At 41.4% G+C, this 19,736-nt stretch overlaps 1 protein-coding gene and 1 pseudogene across 1 annotated transcript; both read right to left on the reverse strand.

Moving 5' to 3' along the window:
• Positions 1-2,799: 2,799 nt before the first annotated feature.
• On the reverse strand, positions 2,800-19,168 carry kpna2 (karyopherin alpha 2 (RAG cohort 1, importin alpha 1)). Its single transcript, XM_072242149.1, has 11 exons — positions 19,076-19,168; positions 18,599-18,699; positions 18,273-18,410; positions 18,102-18,184; positions 13,690-13,958; positions 12,357-12,451; positions 10,357-10,620; positions 6,963-7,196; positions 5,161-5,343; positions 3,530-3,679; positions 2,800-3,106 (listed from the first exon to the last, which is right to left on the reverse strand). Exons 2-11 carry the CDS (start codon positions 18,668-18,670, stop codon positions 3,017-3,019), a joined length of 1,578 nt encoding a protein of 525 aa, XP_072098250.1. The 5' UTR covers positions 18,671-18,699; positions 19,076-19,168; the 3' UTR covers positions 2,800-3,016.
• LOC140187442 (U2 spliceosomal RNA) lies at positions 14,543-14,613 on the reverse strand (annotated as a pseudogene).
• Positions 19,169-19,736: the final 568 nt, after the last annotated feature.

The following is a 19,736-nucleotide window of genomic DNA, read 5'->3' on the forward strand; positions in this document are numbered from 1 at the left end:
ATTTCATCATGGCTGACCAATTTCCCCTCCCAGCCCCAATCTCCTGCCTTCTCCCCATATTCCTCCATGTCTGATTAATCAAGAATTTATCAACCTTTAACTTAAATATACCCAATGATTTGGCCCCCCACATCCATCTGTGACAATGAATTCCACAGATTCACCACTCTCCTCATTTGTTCTAAGAGGACATCCTTCTATTCTGAGGCTGTATCCTCTAGTCTTAGACTCACCCACCATAGGTAACATCCTCTCCACGTCCACTCTACTGAAGCCTTTCAAAATTTGGTAGGTTTCAACAGTCACCCCTCATTCTTCTGAATTCCAGTGAGTACAGGCCCAGAGCCTTCACTCTTCATTTGGCGAGCCTTTCAATCCTGGAATCATTTTCATGAACCTCCTTTGAACCCTCTCCAATGTCAGCACATCCTTTTATAGAAAAGGGGCCGCAAACTGTTCCCCGTATTCCAGGGCCTTATAAAACCTCAACATTACATCGTTGCTTTTATATTCTCATCCTCTTGAAACTAATATCACGTTTGCCTTCCTCACCACTGACTCAACTTGCAAATTAACCTTTAGACCAGCTTGCACCTCAGATTTATGCATTTTCTCTCCATTTAAAAAAATTCTTATTTCTTCCACCAAAGCACACGACCATACACTTCCTAACACTACTCTATCTGCCATTTCTTTGCCCATTCCCCAAATCCAAGCTCTCCTAAAGCCTCGCTACTTCAACTACCTGCCCCTCCACCTATCTTTGTATCATCAGCAAACTTTGCCACAAAGCCATCAGTTCTATCACCTAAGTCATTGACCTATAATGTAAAAAGCTGTCCCAACACAGACACCCATTGACACCACTAATCACCAGCAGCAAACCAGAAAAGGCCACCTTCATTCCCACTCTGCCTCCTGCCACTAAATCCATGCCAGTACCTTTCCTGTAGTAGTTACAGGGAAAGGTTACACTGGTTAGGACTTTATTCCCTAGAACACCAGAGAATGAGGGGAGATGTGATAGATGTATACAAGATTATAAGGGGGGTAGGTAGGCTTTTTCCACTGAGGGTGGGTGAGGCTAGGACTGGAGATCATGGGTTAAGGATGCAAAGTGAACATGAGGGGGATCGTCAGTGTGAAATGAGCTGCCAGCAAACTTGGTAGATTTGCATTTGATTCCAACATTTACAGCCAATTTGGACAGGTACATGGATGAGAGGGGTAGAGAGAGCTTGGTCTGGGTGCAGGTTAATGGGACTTGGCAGATTGGCAGTTATTTGGCCCATCCAAATGCCTTTTTCTGTGCTGTAGTGTTCTATGCCTCTGAGCAAAATTAGGCCATTAAGCCCAGTTTGTTGCACCAATTACAGCTGGTTTATTTCTCTCAACCCCATTCCCCTGCATTTTCCTTGTAATCTTTGATACCCCTACTAATCAAGAACCATCAACCTCTACTTTAAATATACTCAATGACTTGGCCTCCACAGCCATCTGTAACAATGAATTCTATAAACTCACTTGTTCGAAAGTGATGTCCTTCAGTTCTGAGGCTGTACCGTCTGGCACTATACTCTCCCACTTTTGGAACCATCCTGTCCACATCACTAGCTAGGGTTTTCAGTAGTCAGGTTTCAATGAGATATTCCCTTACTCTAAACTCCATCAAGCACAGGCTTGGAGCCATTAAATGCTCCTACTATATTAACCTGTTCATTCCTGGGATCATCCTCAAACCTCCTATGGACCTTTTAATGCCAGCATCTTGGATCTAGGACCCAAAATTGTTCAGTTATCATTCAGCTCCTAGACCTACCACACCAAATTCATTCTTCAAGAGGTCAATAAGCAGAGCTCCTACAATTTTTGTTTTACTAGTAGTATCAGACAGGCCTCTGCACAAAACCACAGTTCATCCCAGTACCAAAGCCCAACCACCACCTTAAATTTAGGAAAATTAATCTTCCAGCTGTCTTGCTTTTTAAGAAAGGTTTATCAAATTAGAACTTCAGCTTGTTAAAGATTCTACTTGATCAAGTTGGTTTGTTCAGATTTTGTTGAAAATGTGGTCAATTTGCATACAAACTTGCACATATAGTATTACTGCAGTTTAATACAATGGTGGTTTAAATATTAACTAGGATCAATGCCAGCTTCCCTACCCTTCCCAAAACCATAACCTTTTACATTTTCCATTTCACATCCAAATCTGCCTCAATCAGAACCTCTGGTCAAAGATTCTTTGATTGAACATACTGTGGGTTCGCATCCTTCACCAGAACTAAATGAGTGTTTAATATTCCTCCACCCACAAGTACAACAACTAGATTGAAGGGAAGAAGAAAATGGTCAAACAACAAGTAAACAAATTAGAAATGCAAGCAGTAAAGATAAGTTGCAAGGAACACACATCGTGGATGGAGTTTACATATTTCTCCCATGTCCTGAAGGTACCAATTTATTACAAGTTATGGCAGAAAACCATGAATGAACAGCAAGAATACATTGGTACTAAATGGGAATGCTCTTGCCAAGTCCTGAGAAAGTAACTTAATGCACAGGGAAATCTCCCCTATTGCATATCCTGTTACTGTAGATATGCATTCGAACCAAACAAGGCTTTTCAAACAGTAGAGGAAGCAAAAGACTGATCAGAATGGAGTGTTTTGATAAACATAGCAAGGCTGTAAAGTTCCAATTTTAACAAAGTTTAATTTACAGGCACTTGGAATAAATAAAGCAATTTAAGAATGACACTGGTTACTCTTGGAAGTAAACAAAACACACAGATTTGAAGAGAATTTCCCCAAATACTTTATTTCAAGTTACAGAATCTCAATGCACACATGCCACCTGAAATGGCAAAATAAAATAGTGACAGTTCAGAGGAAATATTTACATTCTAATTACAGGTAAACATTTACACAAATGTACATGAAAGTACTCAAGTATAGGTTCTAGACAGTGAGGCAGTCAGAAGAAAAAAAACACTGCAGAGGTAGAAACCTGGAATTTAAAAGTCAAATTGGATGCTAGGGTTCTCAGCCTGAAAGGTAAAAGCCTCTTGAGTGGCATCTGGTACAACACTCTGGTCTTCTTCTACCTACGAAGACAAAATGGAAGATTTTTAGTTCAGCTATCTAGTAACGGCATATGGAAGATCCCAATAAAACATTCTGTATCTAACATTTACCCTGCTGAAACAAAGTGAATAGTTAATGTAATACAAAACCTCAAGCAGTATTTGATCATTATATACAAGTAGTACTGAAGACAAGAGCAACAAAATGCTGGAGGGCCTCAACAAGTCAGACAGCATTTATGGAATTGGATAAGCAGGATCTTGATGAAGGGTCCTGGTCCAAAACATCAACTGTTTATTCATCTTCATAGATACTGCCTGACCTGCTAAGTTCCTTCAGCATTTTGTGTTGCTTGATCATTGTTACTGTGAAGTGAGCTTCAACTGCAGTCATTTGAAAATGTATCAATACTGGATTGAAACGGCCTTTTCTGAAACGCTTACCTCTTCTGAGAAGTATTTCTCTATCAGATTCAGTGATGCTTTGTATACTGCTTCATTCTCATGAGACTGAAGAGCTTCAATTTTATCCAGACCTCCACATTCTTCAACAATTAGACAAAGCTTATCCGTTTCACCAACTTTTTCTGCAGTCTGGAACAATTAAAAATATCTGAAAACCAAGCTCAAGGTACAGTTAGATTCTTTACAATTTCCAACCAGAGTTAATCCCAGCCCTCAGTAATCAATCTTCCGTACTCATTTCTAGCCACATGCTCATTGATACCACCTCAATTCACCAATATGACCCACACAAGCAAACAGCACAAACAGTTGTGCCAAACTTTTTCTGCCTAGTCCCATCAATCTGCACATGGCTCTCCATACTCCTATCCATGTACTTATCCAAACTTCTCAAGGTGTTGCAATTGAACTGACTTCCACCAGTAACTCTCAACAACCCTGAGTGAAGTTCCCCCTCAGGCTCCCCTCAATTATTTCACTCTTAACCCAATGCCTTTAGTTCTATTCTCATCCAACTTCAATGGAAAAAGGCTGCTTGCATTTACCCTAATCTATACTTCTCAGTTGTATGCCTTTATCAAATCTCCCTCATTCTACTATGCTCTGGGGTGGGGGTGGGGGTGGGGGTGGGGGTGGGTGGGGAGTACAGAAGGAAAATGGAGCATCCAGAGAAAAATTACATTGTCAGGAACAATCAGGCAGCAGCTGTATCTTCTGCATTGATGCAGAGATGTTCCAAGATCCTGGGCAATCTGATTGCAACTCTACGTTCCTTTTACCCAGTAACATTTCTCCCCACAGATCAGGAAGAAATTACAATGGTAAAGCTTCATTGCAACCACGTCCAAAAATTAAGCAAATTCATTTTTTAGTCAGTGCTCAACCCAATTTTGCAGTTCAACTAGATGAGCAGCACTTGTGCAAGCGGGCTCAGGTTTTAGAAACATCACTAGCCTGTTATCCAAAGCTTGTGATTTTTGACAATGTTTCATGCAGTCTCAAGATCCAGCTTACTCAGGCCTCAAAGGACCCCAGATGCTGGAATCTGGAGCACCAAACAAACTGCAGGAGGAAATGAGCAGGCTGAGGAATGGTCAACATTTCAGGTTGAACCACTTCAATTAGGACTTAATGCAAGGTCTCAATCTAAACAAAATGTTGACCGTCCCTTTGCCTCTGCAGATGGTGCTTGACCCACCAAGTGTCTCCTCTAAGTTTCACGTTTTGCTCTGGGACATTGGGAGATGTTAATAGCAGGTAGTTTTGAACTAGGAAACAACTATTTAGCATGGCTTAAACAAATTAGAGTTCAGGGAAGTCTTCAAGACTTTTACATTGTATACTGAAAGCACCAAATTATACTTAAGCAGTATTTATTGTAGTGACATAATTTTCACCTGTAGAAAAAGGTATTTGTACAAGTACATGGACGAGACAAGGTTTAGAAGGGATATGGGTCAAATGGGATGAATTTAGCTGGATGTCTTGGTTGGCACAAACTGAATGGGCTGTTGCATAATAATAATAATAAATAGGTGAAAATTGCATTAGTAACAAATAGAACATTTAGTACAAGATGGCAGCCAGTTACTAACATGCCATGCACTTACCAGGAAGACATTAGTAATGGCATCTAAAATGACTTGGATGGTCTTGCAATCCTTGACTGATAGCAAGGCCATTAATGGCTCAATAACTCCATTTTGAACGAGGTAGATGATTTGTTCAACTGTACCACCACTAGTGTAATTGGTGACAGCCCAGACAGCTTCTTTCTGAGTTTTAAAGTCACCCTGAAAAATAAGTTAATGTCAATGCAAGTGGCACAAAACAAAGGCAGCATTCCCTCAGCAAATCTAATTACATGCAGCAAGGCTCACAGAATGTTGCAGCACAGTACAGGCCCTTCAGCCCACAATGTTGTGCTGAACTTTTAACCTGTGCCAAGATGCAGCCAACCCTTCCCTCCCACACAACCCTCCATTTTTCTAGCATCCATGTGCTCAAGGGTTTCTTAAATGCCCCCAATATATCTGCCTCTATTCCCACCCCTGGCAGGGCATTCCATGCACCCGAGTGAAGTGTGTGAGAAGGGAGAGACAGAGACAGAGACAGAATCAACTATGAAGGAAAGGCTTTTACCTGTTGTTTAAATAAAATCAGGCTGACCAATTATAATTACACAAAACTAAACATTCCTTTTGCATCAACCCTTACAATTTGGTATTCTGGGTCTGGTTACAAAAGTTTGCTGGTCCTCAGTAACCAAATACAGGTATTCAAACAAGCTTACACTAAATATGTAAGCAGATTCCACTTAATATGCACAAATCTTTGCCTGGAATGAGCATGTATGAATAGAATCTATATCCACAGGTCAACCCTGATACTTTTGCAATAGTTTTTTGGGAAGTCAGGCATGAGGCACAAAACAGATTGGTCACAGCTGTTTTCTTAAGTGAAAAGAACAAAGGAAAAAGCTGGCATGTTTGTCTCATTCAGACTAGAGAACAAAAATTCCAGTGATAACAAACAATTAACCTATAAAACATCTAGGTTCAAGTAGGAAAGACTGTGGAACTTTTGTTTTCAATTGTTCCAGGCTTTTATCAGACCAACTGCAATTGTGGCAATCACTGAAGGAAGGTTCCATCCTATACACATGGGTAGATCCTGTGAAATGAGGTTCACTTAAAAGGAACCAGTGATTTTCTGGCTTCCATTTGCCACAAAACAATTTACAGCCAGTGGGTTGAACGTGGGAGACATTTTGCAGAGAAACTTCCTAAAGATCTGTTGGCCAACCCCAAATGGTTATGATTAAAGATTAACTTCATGTCATATTTACATAAAACAGTTACGTACATTTGTGTCAACAACCACAGTCCACACCTGCAAGTGCCACCACACCTCCAGCACCACCACAGCATGACCACAGCTTAGTAACCCCAACCTGTAGGTCTTCAGAATGTGGGAGGAAACTAGAGCACCTCCGGGAAACCCACAAGGTCAAAGGGAAAACATACAAACTCCTTAGACAGCAGCGAGGAATGATTCTAGGTCACTGCCACTACTCTACAGACTGGAAGTGCAAGTTAGCCATTGATCCCTCTGCCATTCAGTAGACTTCTGATCTGCTTAAACTCAAGTTGTCCCAACCTCAGATCCCTGTAGTTGAAGACTTTAACCATTGACTCAATATGATATCTCTGGTTTAGAAAACTACAGACCAAGAAATTCTTCAGCCTCAAGTGTATTCCCACTTGGTATAAAATTAGGATCAGGTACACTCAAGTGCAAGCAGATAGTCAGCGCTTAACACAATGTATTACGTAGTTGGAGAATCCTATCTGTAATGGCCATGACTGCAAGATTAGCTCCCATTCCAAAGCACAAGGTTTATATTACTCACCTTTTTAAGTAACTCAATGAGGAAAGGGACGAGCCCATTGTCAATGACTGCCTGGATTTGTTCTGGTTTCCCAGCAGTGATGTTTGAGATGGTCCATGCAGCCTCTTTCTGGATGTTGCTCTTTGGGTGAGTAAGCAGAGCACCGAACAAATTCAGCGCACCCGAATCAATCACTATCTGCGTCTGATCATCCGTCCCAGTTACGATATTGCCCACTGCCCTGAGACCAGGAGTCTGGGAAGAAAGGAGGGCATCAATTTAGAGAGCTGGAGAAACAGTACAGAATCTATTTCAAATCACTCCAATTAACCTACACAGCCAAAGTTGGCTGAAATTCATTCAATTATATTTAAACCAAATCCTAGTTTATTCCTTGTCGTAAATAAAAACTGAAACAGTTGCTTGTGTCAAATCAGAGGATTGTGCTGGGAGCAGGCCACAAATGTCATCAACATAGAATGTCCGCAACTTACTAACAGTGATCCACACATCATGGAATGTGGGAGGAAACCAGAGCACCTGAGGAAATCCATAGTCCAGGGAGAATGCATACACTTCTTAAAGACTGCACCAGGATTCAAACCCCAAATTGTGACTGGGGGCACTGCAAAAGTCTGATTGCACTAACCACTATGCGACTGAGGTGCCACCAACACTGGCTTATCAATATGCACAGCAGGTAGATGCCAGCTAAGCATGTGGGATGTTGCAACTAAAACTGAAATGGCTGTGGGGGTGGTTTGTAATGTCTTTGTGATCAAACTAGGAGTTTACCTGCTTCCACCACCCTGAGGCAGTGCCCCAGATTTAATCTACCCTGTGAAAATTACTCAAAATTGTCTCTAATCTCTTACCCCTTTAAGACATGCCCTCTGATTATAAACACCAATTGGGAAAGTTTCTCACCAACTAGCCACTCTTTTCCCAGGGGAAGGAAGTCTCAAAAGGCAGCAGAGAGAATTTAAGGGATCTGAAGGGCAACATTTTCTAGAGGATGGTGAATCTATGGACCAAGGTGCTAGAGGAAATGGTACATTTACAACAGTTAGAAAGGGTTAAGGCTATTGGCTAGGCTAAATTAGTTCACTCAGGCAACATGATTGGCCAGCAGTTTTCAATGCTGTATTACCTCATGACTGCAACTCCCTTGCCATGTCCCTTAAGCAACTTTTTAGCCCTGTATACTCAACTCCCACTCTCCTCAACTGAGTGAGGAGCCCCAGAAATATCCTGCAAATCTCCTCCATACTTTCACGACAACTGCATCCTTTGGCATGGCACCCTCCATAAATGCTGCCTGACCTGCTGAGTTCCTCCAGCATTGTGTGGCTTGCTCCAGATTTCCATCTGTTTATCCAAACTACCAGTAACTACGGTCTCTTCTGTGCCCCAGATAATGAAGTGTGCCTTCTTAACCACTATTTGTGCTGCTGCCAACTTCAGAAATCTTTGGGCATGTACACTCGTTTCTCAGTTCTTGTTAGGGTTCTACCAATCATTGCCTACCCTAGCCCTTTAAAAAGGTAGTACATTTGGAATAAAGCCCATATGCACTTTCTCCCTCTATCTTGCCTACAATCAACTTTCTGTAGTTGATATCCTGATGGGCTGAAACAAGTTCACTATGATACAGCTCAGAACCCCACCACAGCTGTCTAAAGATGCTAAAACGTCTTTGTAAACTTGCCAAGTTGTCTCATAACAAGATCACTATCTATATGAAAACTGGTGGCATTCAGCAGAATCCATTTTCTGGAAATTAAAGTGGGTTATTTCATTCGGATGACTGCTTAAATGCTGCGCTTTGCCAATATTCAGTTCGAACTTTAGAAGCATAGAAAACCTACAGCGCAATACAGGCCCTTCAGCCCACAAAGTTGTGCCAAACGTGTCCCTACCTTAGAAATTACTAGGCTTACCCATAGTCCTCTATTTTTCTAAGCTCCATGTACCAATCGAAAAGTCTCTGAAAAGACCCTGTCTTATTCACCTTCGTCACCATTGCTGGCAGCCCATTCCACGCACTCACCACTCAGAGAAAAAAAAACTTACCCCTGACATCTCCTCTGTACCTACTCCCCAGCACCTTAAACCTGTGTCCACTTGTGGCAACCACTTAGCCCTGGGAAAAAGCCTCTGACTATCCACACGATCAATGCCTCTCATCATCTTATACACCTCTATCAGGTCACCTCTCATCCTCCATCACTCCAAGGAGAAAAGGCCGAGTTCACTCAACCTGTTTTCATAAGGCATGCTCCCCAATCCAGGCAACATCCTTGTAAATCTCCTCTGCACCCTTTCTATGGTTTCCACATCCTTCTTGTAGTGAGGCGACCAGAACTGAGCACAGTTCTCCAAGTGGGGTCTGACCAGGGTCGTATATAGCTGCAACATTACCTCTTGGCTCCTAAATTCTATTTCACAATTGATGAAGGCCAATACACTGTATGCCTTCTTAACCACGGAGTCAACCTGCGCAGCAGCTTTGAGTGTCCTATGGACTGGGACCCCAAGATCCCTCTGATCCTCCACACTGCCAAGAGTCTTACCATTAATACTATATTCTGCCATCATATTTGACCTACCAAAATGAACCACTTCACATTTATCTGGGTTGAACTCCATCTGCCACTTCTCAGCCCAGTTTTGCATCCTATCAATGTCCCGCTGTAACCTCTGACAGCCCTCCACTCTATCCACAACACCCCCCAACCTTTGTGTCATCAGCAAATCCTTCCCTCCACTTCCTCATTTTTCTACTCTTCTACACAAGTCTTCCATAACCCAGGGCAGCTCAACTGTTACTCAACCCGTAGAATCACATTAACAGGGTAGAACAGAACAGTAAAGCCCCTTCAACCCACAATGGGGGGCCAATCCTTTAACCTACCCCACATGCCTACCTAAAGTATTTTAAATGTCCCTAATGTATCTGCCTCAACCAAACATTAAAATTAAGCCCTTTTGAACTAGCCATAACCAGTCTGGGTAGAGGCTATGGCTATCCACTTAACCCACTAGTCACATCTCATCCTCCTCCATTCCAAAATACCCTACCTATTTCACTTTCCTAAGACATTCTCTAATCCAGGCAGCATCCTGATAAATTTCCTCTGCCCCCCTCTAAAGCTTCCACATCCTTCCTATAATGAGACAAGAACTGAACACAATACTCCAAGTGTGGAATAACCAGAGTTTTAGAGCTGCAACATTACCTCTCAGCTCCAACTAATCCCCTGACCAATAAAGGTCAACACACCACACGCCTTCTTAACCACCATCAACTTTGACTCAACTCACTCTTGCTGTATTTTTATATTATGATCCAAGTTTCAACATTAGTCATCAAGAAACCAAGCAGCTGACATTTTCATTTAAAAAGTTAACTTACTACAATTGCCAGTTCACATGATGAAAGCAGTTGCACCAGGCGTGGTACAACCCCAGTAGACACCACGACGTCAATGCGGTCATTGGAACCATCTGTGAGATACGAAATAGCCCAGCAAGCGTCAGCAAGGACTTCCTTGTCATCATGATGCAGGAGACGCACAAGAGCTGGCAGAATTTGTTTCACCGCCTCAACTGGTGGAGATGGGTTCTTGTTCCGGCAAAGATTGGACAGGGTCCATGTTACATTTCTCAGATAACTAGACTGGAAGAAAATTACAAGTTTATTCATTTTGAGCAATGATTTGTTTTATATCTTTTAAAATGCCAATGAGCTGCACAAAATGTCAAGCTCAAACACCCATTGTTTTGTAAACCAATGAAATCTTTGACACATCAATTCCAAATATCCTATCTGGTATGAGACAAGTGCCTTAGTTCCCAAACCATCAAGTTCAGGAACTGTTGTTGGACTGGACTTTTTCCTTGTAGCTTAACTTTCATATGCTTGTTTGTATTTTTCTACCACTACGCTTGTATAATTATGCAGTTTACATGTAAGTGTTGCAGTAGACTTGTATCATCAAAGGCATTGGTTTTTCCCCCATACCAGGCTGCAATGCAGTAAAGGTTTTTGACCAGATCATATTGGTCATTTGTCCTTTCCCCAGCCAATAGGATCTTTTCCCCCCTCACTTCATTTTCCTTCCCCCTTCTCATTCTTGAAACTTATATAACATGTGACTTGCATCAATTTATTGCGTCATTCTTGACCCTATGATTGGAAACACCAAGACCTAACACCTTACAGCCATCAGGCTCTTAAACCAATGTGGATAACTTCACTCACCTCAACTCATTCCACAGCTTGCAGCCTCCACAACTCATGTTGTCAGTATTTATTTCTCCATTTAGAGATATAGCACTTTAACAGATCCTTTCAGCCCAACACATGCTGTTCACTCCCACTTGACCAATTAACCTACTAGCCATACAGTCACTAGGAGAATGTACAAACTCATTACAGTCAGCACCAGAATTAAACCCTCTGTGGCACTGGAATAGCATTACACTAGCTGCTAAGCTTTCGTGTGTCTCCCACAAGTTTTTTTTTAATTTGCACATTGGCTTGTCCGTCTTTATGCAAGATTTTTTTTTCATACATTATATTGTATCTCTATTTTCCTGTAAACATCTGCAAGGAAATGAGTCTCCGGATAGAATATGGTGACATGTATTTTGATTCAGATTGAATACCCCTCCAAAATTTTTGGAGCACTGACATGCCAACACAAGTGGAAAATTCCAAAAAGGTGCTGAGAAGGCTCCCAGGCAAAAAAGTGCTGGTCTCTGCACTCCAGCTTTGAGAAGCGACCTCACGTGGAATGAGCAGAAGTTAATGAATAGAAAAACTGCATAAAGCAAAACATGGAGATCTCAATCGTGAAAGAATGGATTGGTCAGCAGAATGAATGTTTGCCGCTTAATGGTATGCGATGCAAAGATCTATCCCTCGCGGAAAAGTGAAGGCAATTGAGAATATTTAGCAGGCCTGTTTTGCAGAAATTTAAAATAAATGGTCTGCTTTTTCTTGAAGATTTGTGGTGGTATAGCTTCTGCTGATCAAAGCAGTGGAGGAATTAAATGATCTTGGCAAACGTTCCCACTGATGAAAATCTAACACTGAACAGCTGCATCAGTACATGTGTGATGAATAAAGACTGCTTACCAGTAGCACAAATTCAATCAGAAATGATAGCAATCCCAAGACACCTGATTACATATTCAAAAAAATCAGAAAATCAAAACACCTCCAGCCCCAAGCATTTTGGATAAGGGATACCCAACATGCATTTACTTTCACATTATTACATTAAATCCCCATATTTGTATGACTATCAATATCACTAATTTAGCAGCAATTCATCCACAGGGCAGGGCATTCAATTGTAGACAAGTCAGCCATTTAGCAGGCTTCATACAATGAAAACAGGAGCTCACCGATAATACAGATAAATCTGGAACAGCTAGCAATGCCATCAATGGGTCAAGAGCACCACACTTGATAACCAAGTCTCTGTAGTGTGATCCATCACCTGAAATGAACAGCCATTTCATTACTTGGACAATTTAAAGCTGATTGAAGGCAATTTAAAATGGATGATAAGGTAATATAACCATTAAGAATCAAGAAATGTTATTTTAATTTCTCCCTCCTTCCCCCCCCACCCCATCTCATTTACAGTTAGTTACAATTTAAATTAAGCCCAAAGAGTTAATCTGATCAAAAGCAACTTTGATTTTGATCAGGGGCAAATTATAGGATACCAAATTCCAAGTGAGTCTTTCACAACTAACAACTGTACTGAAAAGCAAGGCATGCATTCAAACCTGGCACCATTATTTGGTGAAAAGCTGTCAGTCTGCACCCAATTGCCCACCGTTGAGAACATTTACCATAAACGCTGCCTGGGCAGGGCGAAAAGCATCAAGGATGCATCTCACCCTAACCATGGACTTTTTACCCTCCTCCCATCCGGTAGGTGCTACAGGAGCCTCCACTCCCACACCAGCAGGCACAGGAAGAGCTTCTTCCCTGAGGCTGTGACCCTGCTGAACCTCACATCACAGCGCTAAGCAGTATTGCACCCATATTGGACTGTCTCAGTACTTTTATATTTGTGTGCTGTAGCACTTACTTTTTACTCGCAGTTACTTTGTAAGAAACACTATTCTTTGCATTTCTGGTTAGATGCTAACTGCATTTCATTGGCTTTGTATCTGTACTCAGTACAATGACAATAAAGTTAAATCTAATCTAAAAAAAAAACTTGCTCCCAGAATATTCAATTACCTGGCTTATCACATGAGCAACACTCAGTGGCCACTTTATTTGGGAATGCAAATATCTAATCATGTGGCAGCAACTCAATGCACAAAAGCATGCAGACATGGTCAAGAGCAGGGGTTCCCATTCCTAACCTGAGGCCCATGGACCTTTGCTTTAGAGCTATTGGTCCATGGCATTAAAAAAAGTTAGGAATCCCTGGTCAAGAGGTTCAATTGTTCAGATCAAACATCAGAATGGGGAAGAAACATGTTCCAAATGATTTTAATGGAACAACTGTTGGTGCATCTCAGAAGGTGCTCATCTCTGGGGATTTTCATGCACAGTTAACAGAAAGTATCTTGTGAGCATTTCTATGGACAAAAACATCTGGTTAATGAGAGAGATCAGAGGTACCCAATGGAGTAGCTAGAGTGAATATAGAGCACATATTCATCACATTAATAGATTTGGACAGTTATTTCTTCTGAAACAGTTAACCATTACCTGCAATGTTTCCCAGTGCCCACACTGCTTGTTCACTGATGTGGGGATGTGGCGAGGCCAGGAGACTAATGAAAGCAGGAATAGCGCCACCATCAACAACTGCCTTGGTCTGATCTGATGTTCCAGAAGCTATGTTGGTGAGAGCCCAAGCAGCTTCAAACTGAATTGGGCTGCAGTCAAAGTTACCAAGGAAAGTGACAAACTTGGGGATGAGCCCAGACTGAATGATTCTGTCAATGGGAGGATGCTTTTCTCTAGAAAGCAGCTTCCTGTGGGGGGGAATAGATAGATGAGGTTGTTAATAAGACTAAATAGTGAAGGAATCATTGATCTAAAAACCTACTTCTTCCAATAAGGTAACAAGTCAATTACAGACGCAAACATGAGGAAATCTGCAGATGCTAGAATTTCAAGGAACACACATAAAAGTTGCTGGTGAACGCAGCAGGCCAGGCAGCATCTCTAGGAAGAGGTACAGTCGACGTTTCGGGCTGAGACGTTTGCGTTCACCAGCAACTTTTATGTGTTGCAAGTCAATTACAGATATAGTAGAAATTTTTTATATTAAAAGACCTACAAAAAGGGTAATCTTAGCCTATTCATCACAGGAAAATCCCTCCTCACCACTGTCACAAGAAAGCTGCATCCATCATAAAGGACCCCCACCATCGAGGCTATGCTCTTCTCACTACTATCATCAGGAAGGAGCCTTCAGTTCCACAGCACTAAGTTTCTTGAGTAGTTATTATCATCAGCCTCCTGAACCAGAGTGGATAACTTCACTCACCAACCAATGGACTCACCTTCAAGGACTCTACAACTCATGTTCTCAGTATTTACTTTTTATTTGCAGTTTTGTTGTTGTTTGTTTTTTTTAAAACATAGATTCTACACTTGATCTTAGCCAAAAGGCCGAGAAGCGATTTACTATTTGCCCAGTTTATCTTCTGCACAACGTTCTTCGCATGTCTGAAGTTTTTAAATTGATTCCACTGCATTTCTGTTCTGTAAATGCTTGCAAGAAAATGAATCTCAAGGTAGTATGTTCACAACGTGCTTTAATAAATTTACTTTGAACTTTGAGAATTGAAGCTATACTAAAGAGGATTGGGAAGCTTCTAAAATTCAACAGAAGGAAACTGAAAAAGGTAATAAAGAGGAAAAGATCCCATTGAAGAGGATACAAAATATTTCTTCAAATGCGTAAGTGTAGAAGAGATGAGAGCTGATATTTGACTGCTGGAGAGGTAGTAATAAGGGACAAGGAAATGGCAGATGAACTGAAGTATTTTGCACCAGTCTTCACTGTGGAAGACACTAGCAGTACGCCAGTACGAAGTTAGAAAGTGCCAGGGGCAGAAGTGTGGAAATTGCCATTATAAGGGAGAAGGTGCTTGGGAAACTAATGCCTGAAGGACCTGGACCAAATGGTCTACACCCCAGGTTCTGAAAGAGGTGGCTGAAGAGATTGCGGAGGCATTAGTGAGAATCTTTCAATAAAGAATAGATTCTACCATGGTTCTTTCTGGAGGACTGGAAAATTGCATGTGTCACTCCACTCTTCAAGGAATAGAGGCAGAAGAAAGGAAATTATAGGCCAATTAGTCTGCCCTCAGTGAATGGGAAGATGTTGGAGTTAATCATCAAGGATGTGGTTTCTGGGTACTTGGAGGCACATGACATAATAGGCCAAAGTTTTGCCTGACAAATCTGCTGGAATTTTTTGAAGAAATAACAAGCAGGAGAACAGTGGATGTTATGTACTTGGATTTTCAGAAGGCCTTTGACAAAGTAGCTGGCCAGTGGTAGAGTGGCATCAGCACTGGCCTTCGAGGGGAGTGGTCGCGGGTTCGAATCCGGCCAGCTCCTTGCACGCTTTCCATTCGTGCTGGGTTGAGCGTCAAGCTAGCAACTCGCCCTCAAAAAAACAAAACGCTAAAGAACTGACGAGGTTGCCTATCACCAGATGTTATTCTCCACATTTGACAAAGTGCCACTCATGAGGATGCTTAACAAGAGCCCATGGTCTTACAGGAAAGATTCTAGCATGGATAAAGTATGGATAAGGCAAAGAATGGGAACAAAGGGAGCTTTTTCTGGTTGGCTGCAGGTGACTAGGGATGTTCCACATGGGTCTGTATTGGGACACTTTTTGTTATGTCAAAAGACTTGGATGACTGAATTGGTGGCTTTGTGGCCAAGTTTGCAGTCGATACAAATGTAGGTGGAGGGGCAGGTAGTTTTGTAGTAGTAAGAGGCTACAGAAGGACTTGGATTAGGACAATGGGCAAAGAAGAGGCAGATGGAATTCAGCATTGGGAAGTGTATGGTCATGCACTTCGGTAGAAGAAATAAAAGCATAGACTTTTCTAAATGGAGAGAAAACTCAAATCTGAGGTGGGAAGAGACACAGGAGTCCTCATGCAAGATTCCCTAGAGGTTAAACTTTAGAGGAATGAATACAAGGGCAAAATGTAACGTTGAGGCTTACACAAGGCTCTGGTGAGGCCTCAACTGGGAGTATTGTGAGCAGTTTTGGGCCCCTTATCTAAGAGAATGTGCTGACATTGGAGAGGGTTCAAACAAGGTTCATGAAAGTGATTACGGAATTGGAAAGCTTATCAAGTGATGAGCATTTGATGGCTCTGGGCCTCTACTCACTAGAATTCAGCAGAATGAGGGGGAACTCATTAAAACCTATCGAAGTTTGAAAGACCTCAACGTAGTGGATGTGGAGAGGATGTTTCCTATGGTGGGGGAGTCGAAGACCAGAGCGGACAGCCTTAGAATACAGAGGCATCCATTCAGAACAGATGATGAATTTCTTTTAGAGTGGCAAATCTGCAGAATTTGTTGCCACAGGTGCTTGGATGCCAAGTCACTGGGTATTTTAAGACAGTTTGATAGATTTTGATTTGTCATGGCATAAAAGGATATGGAGAGAAGGCAGGAGATTGGGGCCAAGGAGGAAAATCAGCCACAGTCAGAGCAGACACATTGGGTCAAATTCTGCTCTTACATCTGACCGTTTCCAGTTTACTTTTCTTTTTGTATTTTCAGTTTGTCATCTTCTGCACATTTGTTTGCCCATCTTATTATGTGCAGTTTTTCCACTGGTTGTTTCTTTGTACTTACTGTGAATGCCCACAAGAAAATGAATCTTAGGATAGTCCATGGCGACAAAATGTACTTTGATTATCCAGAGTAATACAAAATCCTGGAGGAACTCAGCAGGTCATGCTGCAACTAAGGAGGGGAATAAATAGTTGATGTTTCAGCCCAAAAACACTTCATCAGAACTGGCCAAAGTCCTGATTAAGGGTCACAAGCTGAAATATCATCTGCTTATTCATCTGCATAGATACCATCTGATCTGATGAACTCCTCCAGTATTATGTGTTATTCAACATTATATACAATTCAACATTTTCATATGATGTAGTTTGACCTTTCCAAATCCTTCTTATTAACTTAAAATATATGACTAGAGGAGCAGGGTTGATGACATTACTGAACGTGTTCGATTTAAGATACTGGTCTAGCTTTGTTTTGTTCCTTTTTTTTGGGGTTTAATATTTAGTTTTTTTTGGTTTTTCGGGGGGGGGTTCTTTGTATTTTTTTCTTTTTTTCCCTCTATAATTATATCAAGAGTTTAGAAGTCTATTATACCTGTATTATTTGAAATCTTTTTTGTACATGCTTATCAACAATAAGATTATTCCAATCTCTCTGTATCAATATTGTTATTCTGTTTATAATTTTGGAAAATTAAAAAGATTTAAAAAGGAAGAACATTATATACAGTCAGCATGACTTTTGAGGGGTGGTTTTAAGTATGAGACAGTATTGAGATGACAATGATTGATCCGGAGAGGGCAGGGTAGTGGATGTTATCTACACATTTGACAAGATCCCTTATTGCATACCATTCCAGAAGATCAAGTGATTGGATCCAGCTTGCCAGCTTTATCAAAAACTGGTTTGGTCATTCTAGACATATGGAGGCACATTTTCTTCAAACAGAGGTCTATAACCAGTGGTCTGACAGGACTTGGACTAGTTGGAAACTGGGCAGAAAACTAGCAGATGGGGTTTATTTAATGCAGACAACTATGTGCACTGTCTTTTGGGATACTAAAGTATAAACAGCAGAACCTTACCAGCCACCTTTAAAGATTTATTATTTGACTACAGAGCAAATAGAACAGCATACTCTTTAAATACTGCTCCCTCCTGCTCAATGCCCCTGGTATTCTCCAAATAGTCTAATTGATTACAATTCTAAAGAGTCAGCTTACTCAAGGTCATGCCTGTGTCATTCTTTAAAGAAATTTGATAAAATCAATTTCCAGCCCTAGGTTTCAAACTCAAATTCACAAGATCTCCAAGCTGATACAAACCAGTAGTCTTACCTAGCAGCTTGAGTAGCTTGAAGTCGTGTTTCCAAATAATTGGACTGAACACCTTGGATAATTTCTTCCAAATTCATATGCATCTAATAAGACGTTAAAAATGTTAATTGACAACAGCCCAAAAAAAAAAGCAAAGACTGAGAAATAAGCTGCCAATTAAGTGTGTAATACCTGGACAGAGTTCTTCTCCTGAAGGGGCGATAACGCTTCATCGGGAAAACTGTTCACATTCCTTCTTTTGAACAACTGATCGTCTTTTTTGGCTTTTCGCAGTTCAACGTTAGTTTCAATTCTCCTGCGTCTCAATTCCTTCAGCAGAGAAAAACAGGCCATTTACAGACATGGAAATAACTCTCCCTATAAAACTTACATTTTCCTCCCCTGCCACGCCTTCCATTTTGTTTCCGTTCTTTTTCTATAGCTTTAAATGCAACTTCTGTTCGCACAAGAACAGCGGATTTCCACCAGCACGTTTAGTTTGGTTCTGCAGAACTTACATTGGCGTCTTTCCCCTTGTTCTTAAACTTGGTCAAACGGGGTGACGCGTTCTCGTTCGCTGTGGTCGACATCTTCAAACTAGGAACTCGTTCAAATCAAACTGCAATGCAACAGAACAAAACAAGAAATTGACACGATGGTCAGCGTCAGCTAAATATTCTGCGAACTCAATTTCAAAGTACATAGTTAGCAACTAAAGAGTTAAATCTAAAGGAAGGAAACATGCCCGTCATTTTGAGTTCGTGAATTTAAAAATGGATACTACAGTTGATAAATCGGTAAAGACAATTACAGGGTTAAACAACACCAAGTGGGACACAATTTGTGATACTTGTTCGTACAAGTTACGAAAGGGCAAAAAGTTTTATGGACACGCCACGCTTCAATGGGAACCGGCTTGGGCCCCTTTAAGGATTATAACTATTACCTCGCTATGAATACCATTCGAGATAACTAATTAGGATAACTTTACGCACCAGTTCTGTAGAGAGGTTAAATGTGCTCGCACAACCGGCTCCGACGTTGACCCACTACACCGAGGAATCCACACACCACGGCTCCAACAGAACTGGCGAGACCGTGGCGCCCCAGCTATTTAAATTCCTCAAGTTGTGCCGCTCCGATTGGCTCGTTCGATTCAAAGCAATTTCTTGATTGGCTGGTTTGAAAGAAGCCGGGGATGCAAAGGAAGAAGGATTTCCGTGGCAACCGCGCAGCCAATCAGGTGGAGATTGTTAAAACTCTACTCCAAGGAGAGCGCCGACCGCGGTATCTGCCCTTGTTCTGGTGTAGACTGAATACTTGATTTCCTCATCTTCTTCCCTTTGCAACTAATCACCTTGTTTTAACTTTCAACCACGTTATCCCAAATACTGCTGAGTTATTCACTGTCTCTCAGAGTCCAGAGGAAGTCAACTTTGGAAAAATTAGAATGGTACTTGAGGGAAAATAATTTTGCTGGTGCTCCTTCTGTAGTTATTGGGAATGAAATGTGAAGTTGCTGGAAAATCTCAGCCTGGGCTGATTACCATTCCTGATAACCCTTGAGAAGGTGGTGTGGGCAGACATGTCGTAATGACTGTAATCCTCATTGTGAAGATGACCCCACAACGCTGTTGGTAGCAATGTCAATGTCTG

The sequence above is a fragment of the Mobula birostris genome, chromosome 24 (genome assembly GCF_030028105.1).
Source record: "Mobula birostris isolate sMobBir1 chromosome 24, sMobBir1.hap1, whole genome shotgun sequence".
In the NCBI taxonomy this organism is placed as follows: domain Eukaryota; kingdom Metazoa; phylum Chordata; class Chondrichthyes; order Myliobatiformes; family Myliobatidae; genus Mobula; species Mobula birostris.

Excerpts from the sequence above, each read along its gene's own strand:
- kpna2 (XM_072242149.1), bottom strand. The coding sequence starts at position 18,670 with ATGTCGACCACAGCGAACGAGAACGCGTCACCCCGTTTGACCAAGTTT. Across the intron at positions 18,185-18,272 it reads AGGAGAAGAACTCTGTCCAG|ATGCATATGAATTTGGAAGA; the intron begins GTATTACACACT and ends ACGTCTTATTAG. Across the intron at positions 10,621-12,356 it reads CAGATTTATCTGTATTATCG|TCTAGTTATCTGAGAAATGT; the intron begins GTGAGCTCCTGT and ends ATTTTCTTCCAG.